Here is a 16,422-nt window from a genome sequence, read left to right on the forward strand (position 1 = left end):
AATGTTAAGGCATTTTCAAAATGTTTAATATTTACCTCAATTGTTAAATGATATTGCTCCACTTCGATATATGTACTTATATATATTGTATGTAATGTTTGTTTTATAAAATAAATAAAATAAACGGATTGTCATTAACTGGCAATTCCAAAAAGAAATGGAAACATTTTGCCAAATCCTGTCAAATGCGGTTTAAAATGGCTTTCAAAAAATAGTCGAATGTCGATATGTAAACAAATGCGATGATACTTTGGCCAGCCTGGGAATCACAAGAGAGCCGCCGATTAAACGTCAGCATCCGCCTGTTCCTATTTTCAGTCAATCAAGGGGCATAACTCACAATTAAAAAAAGCCAGAGTGATGAGTATTACTATATTTATGTCTATATGTCTAAATGCCCTGATGGCTCGAACTCGCTTGGTTCGAATTCCTCCTTGGTTCGAACTGAATGTAAAGGACCGATTCTTTTAACTGAAGGTATGCCTTCCCGCTTGGCTCGAATTTTTCGAGGCTCGAGGTAATTTCGCCGGTCTCCGCGAGTTCGAGTCAACGGATATCGACTGTATCTTACAACATGCGTTCCAAGTTTCATCTGAATATCATGAACGTTTGTGTTTAGTTATAACCAGGGTTAAAGTTTTGCGCGACGAAAACCCCAAAGGCGACGCCGTCATCAACGACGAGAACAACACCAAGACTTTAACAGTACCATCACTTTCTCAGATGAGCTTAAACAGTAAACTTTCGTTAAGTTTTCGGCAATCGAATGGGACGATGGAAGCAATACTTGATGACGACACATATAGGGCGTATTCAGTTGAAACAGCGCGCACCAAGAAGTGATTCATTTTGAAATCTGCTTTTATGCACCTTTTCGTCTCGCATATTTCAAATGCATGTTTCCTGGGTCAGCAAATTATATAATTATCATCCTTATCATTAAACAGTGTCAAAACATTCGGACTCCACTCTTAAATCTAAGTTAAATCTAATTCGGTTATTATATGGAATACGACCTCTAAGCAAATAATCGACCTCTAAGCAAATAATTGAGAGTCCCAAGCGGATTATTTAAAAAAAAATCACATATGCACCCTGCACATGTTTGAAAACAATTGTCCTCAGGAAATCAATGAGTGAAGGACTTGGAATGCGCTGGGAAATGAATCACTAAATGCACTGGCAAATAGCCACACCGATCAATTTGATGATCTATCCCGCGACCAAACGATCATGCACTAAGCACAATACAATTAATACGTAAATAATACATTATCCAACAAAACCGTGTCCCAACAAATCGTATGACGGCCAATTGTCACAGTAACGTGTAACGTTAACTAAACGTCAAGCCGCATTACGAACGTATCGCGCGGAACGTAACGTCGGACTTGTAATTTCGATCGTGTTTAGTGATGTTTTGAATGTGGAAGGAAGCCCAGACAGGGGTTATTATTTCGACAGGATTTTAAAGAATTTACAAGGAATTAATTTCACAATAATATCAGGTATGTTTTAATTCAGCATATATATGCTTTAAAAGCTAATTGCAACGTAAACTATTTTATTTACTGAAAGAGTAATCATAATGACAATTATTAAGCATTCACTTTGTATATTTTGATATATATTTATATCAAAGATACCAATTGCATTACTGATAATTGCATTATTAATAATTTTATTTTAAAATCAGGGGTCTTTTTAATGTTTTAGTAGATATCGTGTTGGTTATTGCTATAAGGATTTAGAGTTTAACTCTATCGAAAGTCGTATACAGCTAAATCTGAAAGTAAAACGCGCATAAGTGTTTCAGTGAGTTTTCATTGCCTATTAAATTCAATGTCCACTATTAAGCAGGAATTCAGCGCAAATCTTAAGAAACATTTTTCTGTCACGTTTGTACTATATATGTTTGACAGGTTGACATCATATTATATAAATGCAATGTTAGTTATGACATTTAGTGCTTTGTAGTGACATACATTGTACTGTGTACCGTAGATATTATGTCTCAATTAATTATTGTTTATTTACTGATTTAAACGCTAATCACAAATACCAATTCAAAACTTTTTTATAATAAGAATATATTTTCTTATGGCAGATATGCCGAAAACTGTGTATTCAAGTTGAAGAAGCATGAAGGAAGCGTATTTCCCTGCCATACGCCGTTTAACGGAATTATAATTAGAAATATCAATTATTATGAATACTAGAAAATTTATCTATTTCAAAGAAAGACAAATAGTAGTATACTTTGATATTTTTTTTGCTAATGTTTAGTCGTTAACTTAAGAACCACTTTAGTTACTATAAATATATCAAACGCCTTTTGGAAATCAATATATACTCTATATTTAACAATAACTTTTGGTTTTGTTTCAGGATGGACTGGAAAGGCAAAATTATAGTGCTTTCAATTTGTACATACATTTTAATCCTTCCAACGAATGCACGGATGAAACGGGGAAAGTATGAGTTTTTAGAAAGTTTTTGTAAAGGACCTGACGTATATGTTGCAATTCCTTGGGATTGTACTGGCTATGTGCATTGCTCAAATCTAGGGAATCAGCCGGATGCCTACTGGATTGAGTGTCCCTTAAATTTGTACTACAGTATGGAACACAGGACGTGTATGTGGCCAAAGGATAGCAAGAGACCATGTCCGGCACTAAAAGGTAACCGTGCTATTACTTGGCATGAAAATACATGCAACGTCTTCAATCACTTATATTTTTTTTTATTTCATTGATCTACATCTGGGGCCAATTTCTCGAAACTACTTAAGTCTGTTATAATACGATTAAGTTAAGCTCACTATTTTTGTTCTTTCTAAAACTTCAGAAATATTTACAAATTATGAAGTTTTTTAATTGTTTACTAAAAGTTATCTGTATGATTTTCACGAAAAACTCAGTTTTATGTATTAAATTCATGTCAAGGTAAGACAATTTCCTAAACAAAACAAGCTACTTTAGTCTGTGAGGCTTAAGCAATTTCGAGAAATCAGGGTTAAAAGAGAGTTTCAGTGTTTAAGTCGACGCGGTTTAATTTTGAAAAAAGCTCTGTTAGATACATAGACACTTTACGTCAATGATTTCATCGTTTTACCATGAGGTCTTTGAACGGGTCGCTAGTATAAAGTTTAAACACATCATATTTAAGGCTAAACGTAAAGGCTGTTAATTTCAAGATATCCATTTATAATACCATGGTTAACACGGTAAAAAGCTTCAACCGTTTCAAAAAATGGGAAGTATCACGACTAGTTTACCTGCAGCATTTTGACAAATTGACAACTGTTAATGTGGTGATAAGTTAGATGTTAACCGTACAGTGATTAATGCCTCATTTCTCCACCTTTGTTCTTTGACTTTGACTGATCGGTTCAACGTGTTAAATAGTTCAGGATATTCATTCTTTATCTTTAACCGCATCAAGTCCAACACATCACTGGTAATTGATACCGTTAGATAATTTACTGAAATAATTTTTATTTAGTAATGTTGATATATTGAGTTAGCTCGTAAAAATAATATGCTTTCGTATATGTTGGGATCTAAGAAATTACGCATACCAGGCGCGTAGCTGCCTATACGCGAGTACGCTGCTGAATCCACATGATTCTGACCAAAAAAATCAGTCAAAGTTGCAGTATGCGTACTTGACTACATGATCCTAAAACTGTCCATTTTCCAGTACTAAATAAAGCACATCAGAACGCCATGAATGCACCATATTGCACTTTGGCTTTCATTTTTTTTCGAGTGGACTGGCATGCCCCCGGACCCCCATAGCACAGTTATGAATCCACATGAATAGAGGGCTAGCTACGCCCCTGCATACGTCATTTAAATAACATAGCAGTGACACTACATTTTGAAGTAACACACAACCTGACTAGGTGCTATACTGGTCACTGTTGACGAATTTCTTTGGGAAAGTAAACTGTTCCGAAATTCGAATAAAAAGAAGAAAAAAAAGGTTCGATTAAAAAGTCGATGTTTTTATGTAAAGGTGAATCACTGACACCACACACTTGTATTGAAGTGGTGTTTTTTTGCAGATCGATTAATCGTCCTTGATGGATCAGTGTACTTTGGAAAGTGATAGCACACCCAAATCAAACCAATATGTCATGCTTAGGTTTTTTCGACAAAGAATTCCATTGTACTGAATACCGAATAGTTTTAAAAAAGAAGGTTTGGCATACCATAGGTCAAATTTGCTTCGTTTTTAACTCCTCCCACGAAAATTGGAATCATGCTCGATTAAGGCTTACTTATGTCATAAAAATGACACAAACCACCACTGATCTTCTCGATGCGCTTGGTATGACCTCTGCATAGTAATAGCCTCAACATGTAATGCTAGATAATGGCTTGATATCAACCTAAATGCACGATGTTGTGTTGTTTGTGTGTCTTTATTGATCTAGTTGGTCTTTATTTTTTTGACCGGAGTGCCATCAAGCAAGTTTTTAGATACTAGGCTTAGTTTTATTATTGATAGTACTTTTGGTTAAATCCAGTTAGAATAAACAATCAAACCTCTGTTTTGGTACTGGGCATGTACATGTCACGTTCTTTTTATGTCACATATGTTAAACGTCCACTCGCCGGCCGAGTAAATGGACTTCTTCCCGTTTGACAGGGTCAAAAATCGTACAATATAATCTTGTGAAATGTGAACAATTTGTTTGGTTCAATAATAACACCACATCAAAAGATCAATTTATTGTTGATCATTATTTAAATATGTGACATCAAACTACACGTGACATGGACATTTCCAGTACCCGGAGGAAAAACCATCTTGTCCGGCTTGGTTTAAGGTCACCAAGCCGGCGGACAAGGGGATTTACTCCGAATACTCCGTTTCCCCCCATAGCACAAGACCACACTCTCGCGTAATATCGCACCAACGTGATAAATATTATTTTGTTAAAACTTATTTCACAGTCGCTTTTAAAGTGACACTCTTATTCAAAATCAATACATACACATAAATGAATGATACACCCTTAACTACTCACTAAATAATGCATTTATGGAAAATATTAATTACTATTAACATTAAACAATATTATAACCCTGTATTTAATAGCTGAAAACGCAAAAATATTAAATGATTGGTGAATGCTAAAAGATTTCCTACGATCTACTATGGTCTCATAAGGTAGAAGTACCGTGTTTTCTGCACATTTCTTTTAAATTAAACTCTGTATCCTTCAAAGCATCGTTGTTTTCGACATTTGTTCATCCTTCTTGGTATATTAAAACAATTGAATTAAATGTGTTAAATCTTATTTGGGAGTATTAGTGCATCTTTAAATACAAAAAAAGTTTAAATTAAATGCTTATCGAAGACGCTTAAATTGACGGTATTTGGGTTTGCATTAGATGATAATACTAGTAATAAGTTACTACATGTACAAACGCTTGCTGCTGTTATATGCCATGTAAGGTGTATTAAAACATGTCGAAATAATAAGTTGATGGACAGATACACACTTTGTCCAATTACTTTGCAGTAAATATGTCATAACAACATATTCATTGTCCATTATGAGCGATTTAGTGCGGCATGTTGGTGCACAATGCAAAACTGACTAAGCGCAATATATAGTGATTTTCTTAATCACCCAATTTTTTGGAAAATGCATGTAAACCAGTCATTTAAGACTGCTGACAAAAAATTAGATCGCAAATTTTAATATTGAAGTTTAAAAATTGATGTTTTATGCATTTTTCTTAAACGCAAAAATTAGCTCGTTCCAAGACAAAAAAAAAAGTTGTCAAAACGTTCAATCTGTAAGAGTGCAGCTTTAACAATTACATTGTTCAATTTCATAGACGATCGGTTCGTCGCCCTTTGTATTACTAGTTTAATGCGCAGTGAATATATAATAGTGGCCATATATCAAAAAAAATATATTTTGTTTAGAAAATAATACTGTAAGAAAATATATTAAAAGAATTAACGCGAAAGTATTACATAATGTAGAATTTTTGAAAATATTTTGATTCCTTTAACTTTGACAGGATTTTGGAATTAAAGATATCCGCCTTTTGTTTTGACATAACAATTTATGGCCTGAATTTATCGTTTTGTGATGTAATTTGATAATTTAACGTGTGTGTCTACCTAAATCTACTTCATAAGCTTCAAGATTATGACATTTCGTGACGGGCGAAACAACCGTGCTAAATGCCCATTTTTCATTTGTGTAATTGAGAACACTCTGAAACTGATGTTTTATTCTTATCCTTGTTCATTTATATCAGACAAGCATATATTGAAACCATTTTACTCTAGTAATGTTGCATTCCTTAAATTAAAGCTGCACTCTCACAGATGTACCGTCTTTTGTCTTGGAATGAGCAATTTTTGCGTTAATATCTGCAAACCAGAGATAGAAAACTGCTGACTAAAGATCAGATCGCAGATTTTCATATTTCCGTTCGAAAATAAATGAAATTGTCTCGTTTCAAGACAAAAAATAAAAAAGGTCTTTAAAACGTTCAATCTGTGAGAGTGCAGCTTTAAGGTATATTATTTAATGAACTATCAGACTTTACTTGCGTCTAGGTGAAAACATGCAGCGCTAGCCATGCTGTTCGATAACTTGATATATTATAACTACTTCTTTTACCAAACATACCGGCAAAAACAAACGCCCAGAGTTTCACACAACAATTACAAACTCGAGACAATGAAGTCCTTATCATTTCAATTAGTGATGTTTTTCTTCGTCTGATTAAACACATCTTAAGCACTTTTAGGTCAAAGATACACTGATTCAACATGATTAAACATACGAAATAAAACAATATTAACATTAATATTTATTTCCAGACATTATCGAGAACTACTGCCTGGACAATCCAGTTATTCGATTCCAGAACCCAGACCACTGCGCACAATATTACGACTGCAGGTAATGACAAACCGGATGTAGAAAAAGTTTGTTTCCGGAGTAAATAAGATTATTTACTGTCATTGGTTAAAATAAGATTATAATAAAATGTAGGTAAATTAAAACGTTGATAGTTTGCGTTTTAACAGAAAATAACCTTAAAACAACTTATTTAACGTTGAACGATCACTGAACAAATCCTGATCAACAAGTGTTCAACCAGTCAAAAACAAACCACAACGTAATATAGCAGGTGCATAAAAAAGGGTTTTAACCCCTTTATTTACTGTTGTATGTAACTTTCTAAAGAGCCAAACCATATCTTGGGTACAACCAACATTTTCAGCCAATAAAATTGTAAAAAGGCAATCATTTAGTACTAGGCTTATAAATCATTAAGAGTTTCACCTTTCGCGGGTGTTTAAAGGTCCGCCTACTGCCTCTCATCCGATACACATTCCCTGCTTCAGATTTTGTGTTGACAATGTGTCAGCCAATGAGATTGTATTCTAATACAGTGAGATGACCTGAAGTAATATTTTAATGATTAAGAAGGGCTCGTTCATTGCGCCCACTCTGCCCATTCTTAAACATAAAAAGGACCTTTATGTCAACTATAATGTGGCAGTATGGTAAGAGATGGGGTGGTCAAAGAAACGGGTTTTTAAGGATATTTTAAGTTACGAAGATCGAACCCGAATATGGTTTCTTGCGCTCCGTACATGCCTTATCGGGTCATCTACTAGCCCCGTAACGTATATATCACGTCGACAACCTGTTTTCGTTGATCCGGAATTCATCGTTTTCGGTTAATAGACGCCATTTTAAAACGATATAAAGAATAGTGACCCCAAAGGGAAATGTGTATAAACACACTTATATCAAACACATGTTTTGAGTTTAGTTACTTAACAAGTTCTGTATATAATTTTACCATTTTTAGCCGAAACCTCAAAAGATAAAAAAATAAAATAAATAAATATGTTGTGTTCCACCTATAGTGACGCCTCGTTTACTCCCGGACTTGGACCCTACCTGAAGGAATGCACCTTCCCTATGCTGTACGACCCCACCACGAACATGTGCACCAATAGGCTCTCTGTCAACTGTATGGATCGCTTCACTCCAAGCAACAAATGTAAGTAGACTGATTTTTAGGCTTTCAGTCGCGGCTTTCATGACAGTCCAAGCAACAAATGCAAGTAGACTGATTCTTAGGCTTTCAGTCGCGGCTTTCATGACAGTCCAAGCAACAAATGTTAAGTAGACTGATTCTTAGGCTTTCAGTCGTGGCTTTCATGACAGTCCAAGCAACACATGTAAGGAAACTATTAGCTTTCTAGTCGTTGCTTTCATTACAGTCAAAGTGCATTGCCTATTAAGCTTCTAGACGCGGCTTATATGACGTTCCAAGCAACAAATGCAAGTAGACTGAATATTAGATTTTTAGGTTTTTTGATTGTGGCCTTCATGATAGTCTCATCTAACAAGAGTAAGTAGACTGGTTTCTAGTCGTGTCTTTCATTATGTCTGTTAGTGAAAATGATTTATGTTAGTACGGTCTTTTGGAAATACCGATAAAATTTCATAATAAATAAATATGTGTTCTACCTGGCTCCTTATTTGGTACATATTTAATAGGACTTTTGTTTTCAATTGTTATCAAAGTTTTAAATTTAGATTTAATGTAGGTTGTATAACACCGCAATAGTAGTATAGCTGGCAATAATTGTGTCTTGAATACATTGTGGCTTTCTAATTTCGACCTTTTTATTATATCTTATAACAATTCTTCGGTGCTGGTGTATAACGATACATCTTCTTTTTTTTACTAGAATGTGCTTTCAAACAAATGCAATGGTTACGCAGGTTTGATTGACTGAGAAAGAGGTATATATCAAAAAGTCCCAGATATATTAGGATAGAATTTGTAGATAAATTTGTCGTAAAATTACTTGCTGTCTTACTAAATGACAAGATAAATTAACGATGTGCGTGTTAAACCAGCAAACATCTTGAGAAACATAGTCTCAAAAATTAATTATAATGGAGGAATAATTGCAGTCAGGCTTTGCGAACGACTAGCTCATCTGTTTTATTAAATTATTTCGTGACAATAATTGTCTATCTAATTTAAAAGCATTGTTGTTATTATGACTTCGTGATTTCGTTTTTGTGGAATTCTTGATTAGCATGTTTTGGGGCAGGGAATTAGCAGTTTTTATTGGTTAAATGAGTGTATGTAGTATTTTTTGTTTTGAAGTTTTCATAACTGAGTTTAAAAATAAAGATTTGTTTGTAGTTTTGCTTTTAAAGTATTCTTCATTACCGAGCTTAATACACAAGGCTGGCTATGAGTATTTTGTGTATATTTAATGGTGAACCTTTATAATCGAAACTGAAACGGCAGGCGCGTAGCTGCCTATACGTGAGTACGCGGCTGAATCCACATGATTCTGACAGATAAATCAGGCAAAGTTGCAGTATGCGTACTTGACTTCATGATCCTAAACCTATCCATTTCCAATTACTAAACAACGCCCAAAATGCACCATATTGCACCGTGGTTTTCAAAACATTTCAAGGCATGTCCCTGGACCCCCTAACACAATTATGAATCCACACGAATAGAGGGCTAGCTACGCCCCTGAACGGGCATGTAAAATATAACCCTTATCACATTTCTCCGTATCGAACAAGCTCCAAATAATCTTCCCAAACATGGTATACTTAATGTGAAATTCTAAACGATCATGCATGAAAATGACCCCCCCATTTCCCCGTGCAGGTGACTACGTGCAGCATGCGGGCACGGGTGTGAACTGCGAGGTGATTACGACCCCGGGGTGCGAGGGGATGCCGGATGGGCCCAACCCGTACCCGAACAGACTGCTCACCGCCTACTACCTCATGTGCAGGGGTAACAGGACAGTAAGCACTCAGATGTGTACCAATGGAGATGTGTTCGATCCCATCAAGTTCGCCTGCACCAAGGATATTGACATGTGTAAGTGGAATCTTGTGACATGTGTAATTTAAATATTGTCAAATGTATTGTTTTATTTCAAGATACGAGAGACAAGAATCTTTATTTAAAGTCGGATATATGATAACATAAGCTCAACGAGCTATTTTCCGTTATGAATAACAAACAAACTTAGCGTATCATAACATAACACTGAGTTACAACTGTTGTTTTCTTTTAAAGTCCATATGCCCGTTTCATACTGTTAACCGTTTTGATTAATATTTTTTGAAAGCCCAAATGGGCATTAGTAACTGTATGAACAATGATCAAGTAGAATCCCTTTGGCTCAAACTTGTCAGAACTGACCAGAAAACTTCGAACTATACAGAGTTCGAGCCAGAAAGAATCAACAGGAGGGGTGTAACAGTCCTCTGTGTTTAAACTCCCATGTTCAAAGATATAGAATTGAAATAATTTTCCACTTTTAATCAAGTCCCGATATTGACATGTTTAAATATCATAGTGAACAGTTAAATACATTTTCCATCAAACTATATCTGTGCGCCTTCTACCTGTATCTATGTATTGCAAATAACAGTACACCAACCATGTGCAGATGATTGAGTTAGTAACGAACATAGTACTGTTTTTAAAAGGAATAAAATGCAATGTGATGTTTTCCAATTCAAATGACGAGTCTTTTTTTCATTTTTACTTTTTTTATAACGTGCACTAAAACCGCGTGTCATAAACAAAACTTGTAACAATGCTTAACTTGATTACTTTAAAAATAATTAATACTCATAATTATTCTTACACGCTGTGGGCGTTTTTTCTAAATAATTTCTCCGTATTTTTTTCTCAATATACGAGGTGCGGTTAATAACAGTATTGCACGTGTGTGAGTCAGTGAACAATGTTTAGAATACCTGTAAATTATTGGGCAGTTTTAACTATTGCATTAACAATCGCTCATTGTGTTTGATTTCGCACTCGAGAGGACACATGTTTGACATTAAAATCCCCCACAAAAACAACTAAAACAACTAATTCAAGGTTGTCGAGAGTTTAGCATTCCATTTTGATAACAGCCTAACATGAAAACAATGAAGTTAATTAAAGCTGCACTCTCACAGATTGAACGTTTTGACAACTTTTTTTATTTTTTTGTCTTGGAACGAGCGAATTTTTGCGAAGATCCCTGGAAACCAGTTATATAAGACTGCTGACAAAAAATAGATCGCAGATTTTTATATTTAAGTTCAAAAAGTCATGTTTTATGCATTTTTCTTAAACCGTTAGTAACGGTTTAAGCCATAAAACATTAATTTTAGAACGGAAATATGAAAATCTACGATCTGATTTTTTGTCAGTTATCTTATATCATTGGTTTGCAGATATTTATGCAAAAATTTGCTCTTTCCAAGACAAAAAATAAAAAAGTTGTAAAAATGGTATATCTGTGAGAGTGCAACTTGAAATAGGACATAAACATGGTATCTGTTTCAAACAGTTCAGTCCTTTGTAGAAACAGTCTGCGAGAAATTTCCTAAACGTTTGACAAAATAAATTAAGTTGTTTTGTTAACAGTTTCCTTTTTTGTTTTATTTGTTGATTAAATACAGTAAAACCCTTCAAAATTTACTCATGAGGGTAAATTTACCCTTATCTCCAGACTTTGGGCAAATTTGGCCCCGTGGGTAAATTTGCCCCCGTGTGTATTAGCGTTTATATATACACATTTGCTCCCGATTGTAAATCTCGTCATATAAACGCAACATAATGTTAGAAACAGCTATAAGAAAAAACGCGCTCTTTTAGAAACAATTATCAGAACAAAGTAGTACCGCACCCCATTTCAACAGTTGACGCGTCTACTATCAAATGTTATCGGACGCCTGTACTAAAATACGATGCAATGTGGCCATGCATTCGCATATAAACCGAAAAATGACGTGTCTTTATATTTAGATCAGATACCTTAAAGACAATTCAAATCTTCCCATTCCAGTATCCATAGAGGTGTACTGCGCTCAACACTTGGGTGACGAGCGCGACAGCCCTGCCAACTGCGCTCAGTACATCGACTGTCGTCCGTCCGTCTCCCACCCCACCCTCGGGCGGCACATGGCCGAATGCCCCTACCCTCAGCTGTTCTCATCTATTTCGGGGAGGTGCGAGAATTATGAGATGGTACAGTGTGGGACCAGATATGAACCGAGGGCCCCTTGTAAGTATATGTGGCATGTGCAACCCATAAGCGACCGGTAATCCCAAAATGGGCCGGTATTAGTATATCCTTGTTAGTATATATGGCATACGTGGTTCCCCAAAGGAGCCGGTACAAGCTCCGTTTAAGTACATGTGGCATACATAGCCTCCAAAATGGTACGATATGAGCTCGTCCGCCCGTTTAGCTCAATCGGTAGAACGTTGGACTGTGAATCGGACAATCTGGGTTCGATTACAGGGCGGAGCAGGTCACTTCTACTGTGATTGGTTATGAAATCCTTTCTACGACCATTCGCACTTTACCACTGCCCCTGGCATGTACCGAAGTTGTCAGTTCCTTGCAGAGGTGAATGCACCTAGTACTGGTTAAACTCCCACGATAGGTGTGCGTTGGTTGGACTGTCACTCTGGGACCCTTCAATGTGCTAACGCCGGGACCCGGAGTATAAACTACTATTACCACCACCACCACGGTATGAGCTCATTGTAAGTATATACATGTATCACATATGTAATCTCTAGAAGGGGCCGGTATGAGCTCCTTGTGATTATGTGTGACACATTTAGCCTTAAAAATGGATCGGCAGGGGCTCCGTGGAAGTATAGTTGGCATATTAAGCCCCAAAAAGGGGTTGTAGTGAGCTATTTGTAAGTATGAGTGGCATCTGTAGCCTAAAAATGGGCCGGTATCAGCTGCTTGTGTGTATGGCATATTAAGCCTAAAAAGGACCGGTATGATCTCCGTGTAAGTATATGGGGCATATGTAATATCCCAAAAAGGGGCGATATGAGGTCATTCTAAGTATATGGGGCATATGTAATCCCAAAAAGGGGCGATATGAGGTCATTGTAAGTATATGGGGCATTATAATCCCCAAAAAGGGGCAATATGAGGTCACTGTAAGTATATGGGGTATATTTAAGCGTTAAAGGGGCGATATGAGGTCATTGTAAATATATGTGGCATATTTAAGCGTTAAAAGGGCCCATATGAGGTCATTGTAAGTATATAGGGTATATGTAATCCCCAAAAAGGGGCGATATGAGGTCACTGTATGTATATAGGGTATATGTAATCCCCAAAAAGGGGCGATATGAGGTCACTGTATGTATATCAGGCATATTTAAGCGTTAAAGGGGCCGGTATGAGGTCATTGTAAGTATATAGGGTATGTAATCCCTAAAAAGGGTCGATTTGAGGTCATTGTAAGTATATAGGGCATTTTAATCCCCAAAAAGGGGCGATATGAGGTCATTGTAAGTATATGTGGCATATTAAACCATAAAAGGGGCCGGTATGGGGTCATTTTAAATATATATGACATATGAAACTACAAAGGGGCCGGTATGATTGTGTTTTGGATATTATATATAAGTAAACTGTCAAGTCATCGGGCGTGAATTTTATACATAATATGTAATAAACATGTACATTAAAACACTTCCTTATATACTGAATAATGGACCACTCATGTAATGTGATTCCTAATATAATGAATATATAATATATATATACCTATAAACCTAGTTTTCAGCTACATAATTAATATAGAAATTTGACAACTCTGAATTTTGAATTGATTTATTTGAAGGTAATTTTATTAATTTATGTGAAATATTAACACTTATATAGGCCAAAACTAGGCGAGCGTGAGCTATGCGTATGTCCCAGAATATATTAAAAATTAAAAAAAAAACGGAGGAGGAAGGTCTCCTGGGGGCCGTTTCAAAAAAGACGATTTGAATTTCAAATTGTCTTCTGGCTGCACACTCACAGATTTGCAGTTTTGACAACTTTTTATATATTTTTGTCTTTGGACGAGCCATTTTATGCGAAAATGCATGGACACCATGTCATATAAGACTGCTGACGAAAAAATAGATCACAGATCTTTTTATTTAAGTTCAACAATTGATTCCCACAATTGAAATATCTGCGATCTGATTTTTTGTCAGCAGTCTTTTATCACTGGTTTGCAGATATTTACGCAAAAATATTCATTCTAAGACAAAAAAAAAGTTGTAGAAACGTTCAATCGGTGCGAGTGCAGCTTTAAGTGTCATATTTCCACTATTTTACTATCTATTATAGGGAATTGGACTTTAGACAGTATTAAAAAAGAACAATAAAAAATATCAATGTTTTCACCATTTGTCACATTAAAGCTGCACTCTCACCGATATACCGTTTTTACAAAAAAAATTAATATATACTTGAATAGAGCCAATTTTTGTTTCAAGATGATTAAAGTTACGATCGAACCTTTCTTTTAAACGGGTAAAAAAATGACATGCACATCCGTTTCTAAAATCCGGACCGCTATATACCGTACCGAACCCTTTTAGAAAAGCCTTTTTGTAATGCTACTGCAATCAGCTGTGGGTTTTCGTTTCAAACAGCAATGGCAATTTAGTTTTTAAAACATCATACTATGGCATGACATCCAACTTTTGACATTTTCTCATCTTTGACAAGTATATTATAAGATACTTGTTACAATAAAACACAGTTTCTTTAATATTTCATTATATTTAGCTACAAAATAGTTAAAACATGGCGTGTAATGTATAAAACTTAAAAAAATAAAGAAATGATAAATTATACTAGTTAATGTTTGCGGCAAATATGCACTTTACAGTTCAGTGTTTTTGTCCTGTTGTTCAAATGTCAACTGATGGTTAATAGGATAGCTTTAATTATTATGATACTTTTTATCAATGCTATTGATTGCCTGCCTATCTAAATCAAACCACTGAAAGTGCTGAGAGACTGGGGAAATGGTAAAATGGGAGCCGAGACTGATTTTATATTACGCAATGTACAAGTGATTTTGAGATTAAGTTAACATCAATCGAAATAACATCATTTATGTGTTTAAACTGTAGATGTTTGTTATGTGCAAGAAGTGGAGTTTGAATTGAAATTTTGTAATCGTTACGAGAGATGTTGTAGAGACGATAGGTCTGTGAATTCTGCAAACTATTAGTGATATGCATTAACAATATGTTAGTTTACCTTTAAGTAAATGAGTGAGATTATATTTAAGTGAATGAATGTTGCAAGTAGTAAGCTGTGGCTTATGCATGATATGAGAGCAATAACACAATATAAAATAAGTTGTTGCAACATCCATTGACTTAGAATAAATAAATATATAATCCACATTAACAAACATACAATTATGCTATCCATCATTATGCACTTCTCCATCCCTCATCAAATATCTCGCAATCACCTCTTGAATGCTTTACGACATTTAAATTAGTCTCGACAACCACTATTCTACTCCCTCTGTCTCTGATCACTTTCAGTGCTTTGATTTTCAGACAACAGTCGCGAAAATGTAGACAGCAAGGAGACGGCACTGACGACATCGATTAGGAAAAACATCAATTTGAAGAACATTTATAGGCGATTTATTGTCTATTTACACCTTTATGCATTTTAGTATTGCTTATCAAGTGCCTTCTTCTTCATATTAAAGATTGATAGGTATAGTCCGTCGCCAACCTTCCGAAATATGACGTGGTTTCACCAAATTAAATTATATTGATAACATATGTTCATTAAATGAACTATTCCTAAAATATAAACACAAGCTAGAAGTCAATACACTGCTTTTACTGAATAATGATCATTCGAATCGACTTCCGACACCACAAAATCACTTCGGACATTTGCGGTCATACCTCAAGACCTTTGGATTCCACGTCTGATAACAGATACATATGATATGTCAGTTTGGCCTTGGTGCTCAAATGTCAGTATATTTGCAAAACTATGTATGTGTTGCCCCCACCCAGAAAGTGTAATAAATACACACGAAGGGGAGTATGCATTCCACACAAATGGGTCGGCGACCTGTTGCTAGTCTGCGAAGTTGCTCATACTCGCACGATATTATTTGCAGACCAGAGAGTATTCATGTCTCTCGCATGGACCACTAACACATGGCAATCATGATTATATAATTCCCCATATGACATTGCAGGCGAGTATGCCACACTAGTGGGAAGCGGGTCGGTGACAAACTGTCAGGGCACGTATTACAGCTGCGTTGGCCTGCCAGACGGACCCAATCCCGTCCCTAGTGGCCTCATTGACACCAAATACGTTATGTGTCAGACCGACCGTACCGTAGATGTGACGGACTGTCCCGCGGGCAAGGTGTACGACCACGCCCAGAAACTCTGCACAATAACCGCCGACCAAGGTACGCTGTACTTTCAATGAAGTACTCATTTGGAAGTCATTTCAATAGAAATCAAACTAGTAGATAAAAGCATTACTTCACATGAA

General features: G+C 35.8%; 1 protein-coding gene across 1 annotated transcript in view; it reads left to right on the top strand.

Moving 5' to 3' along the window:
* The first annotated feature begins 1,351 nt into the window (after positions 1-1,351).
* The window catches only part of LOC128218873 (uncharacterized), a 39,426-nt gene continuing 24,355 nt past the window's right edge, over positions 1,352-16,422 (top strand). The window contains exons 1-7 of the mRNA XM_052926617.1: positions 1,352-1,508; positions 2,389-2,681; positions 6,862-6,943; positions 7,924-8,060; positions 9,711-9,929; positions 11,902-12,120; positions 16,115-16,336. Coding sequence (XP_052782577.1) covers positions 2,390-2,681; positions 6,862-6,943; positions 7,924-8,060; positions 9,711-9,929; positions 11,902-12,120; positions 16,115-16,336 — 1,171 coding nt within the window. The 5' untranslated portion in view covers positions 1,352-1,508; position 2,389. The remainder of the gene's footprint in view (positions 1,509-2,388; positions 2,682-6,861; positions 6,944-7,923; positions 8,061-9,710; positions 9,930-11,901; positions 12,121-16,114; positions 16,337-16,422) is intronic.

The sequence above is a fragment of the Mya arenaria genome, chromosome 15 (genome assembly GCF_026914265.1).
Source record: "Mya arenaria isolate MELC-2E11 chromosome 15, ASM2691426v1".
NCBI classification, from domain to species: domain Eukaryota; kingdom Metazoa; phylum Mollusca; class Bivalvia; order Myida; family Myidae; genus Mya; species Mya arenaria.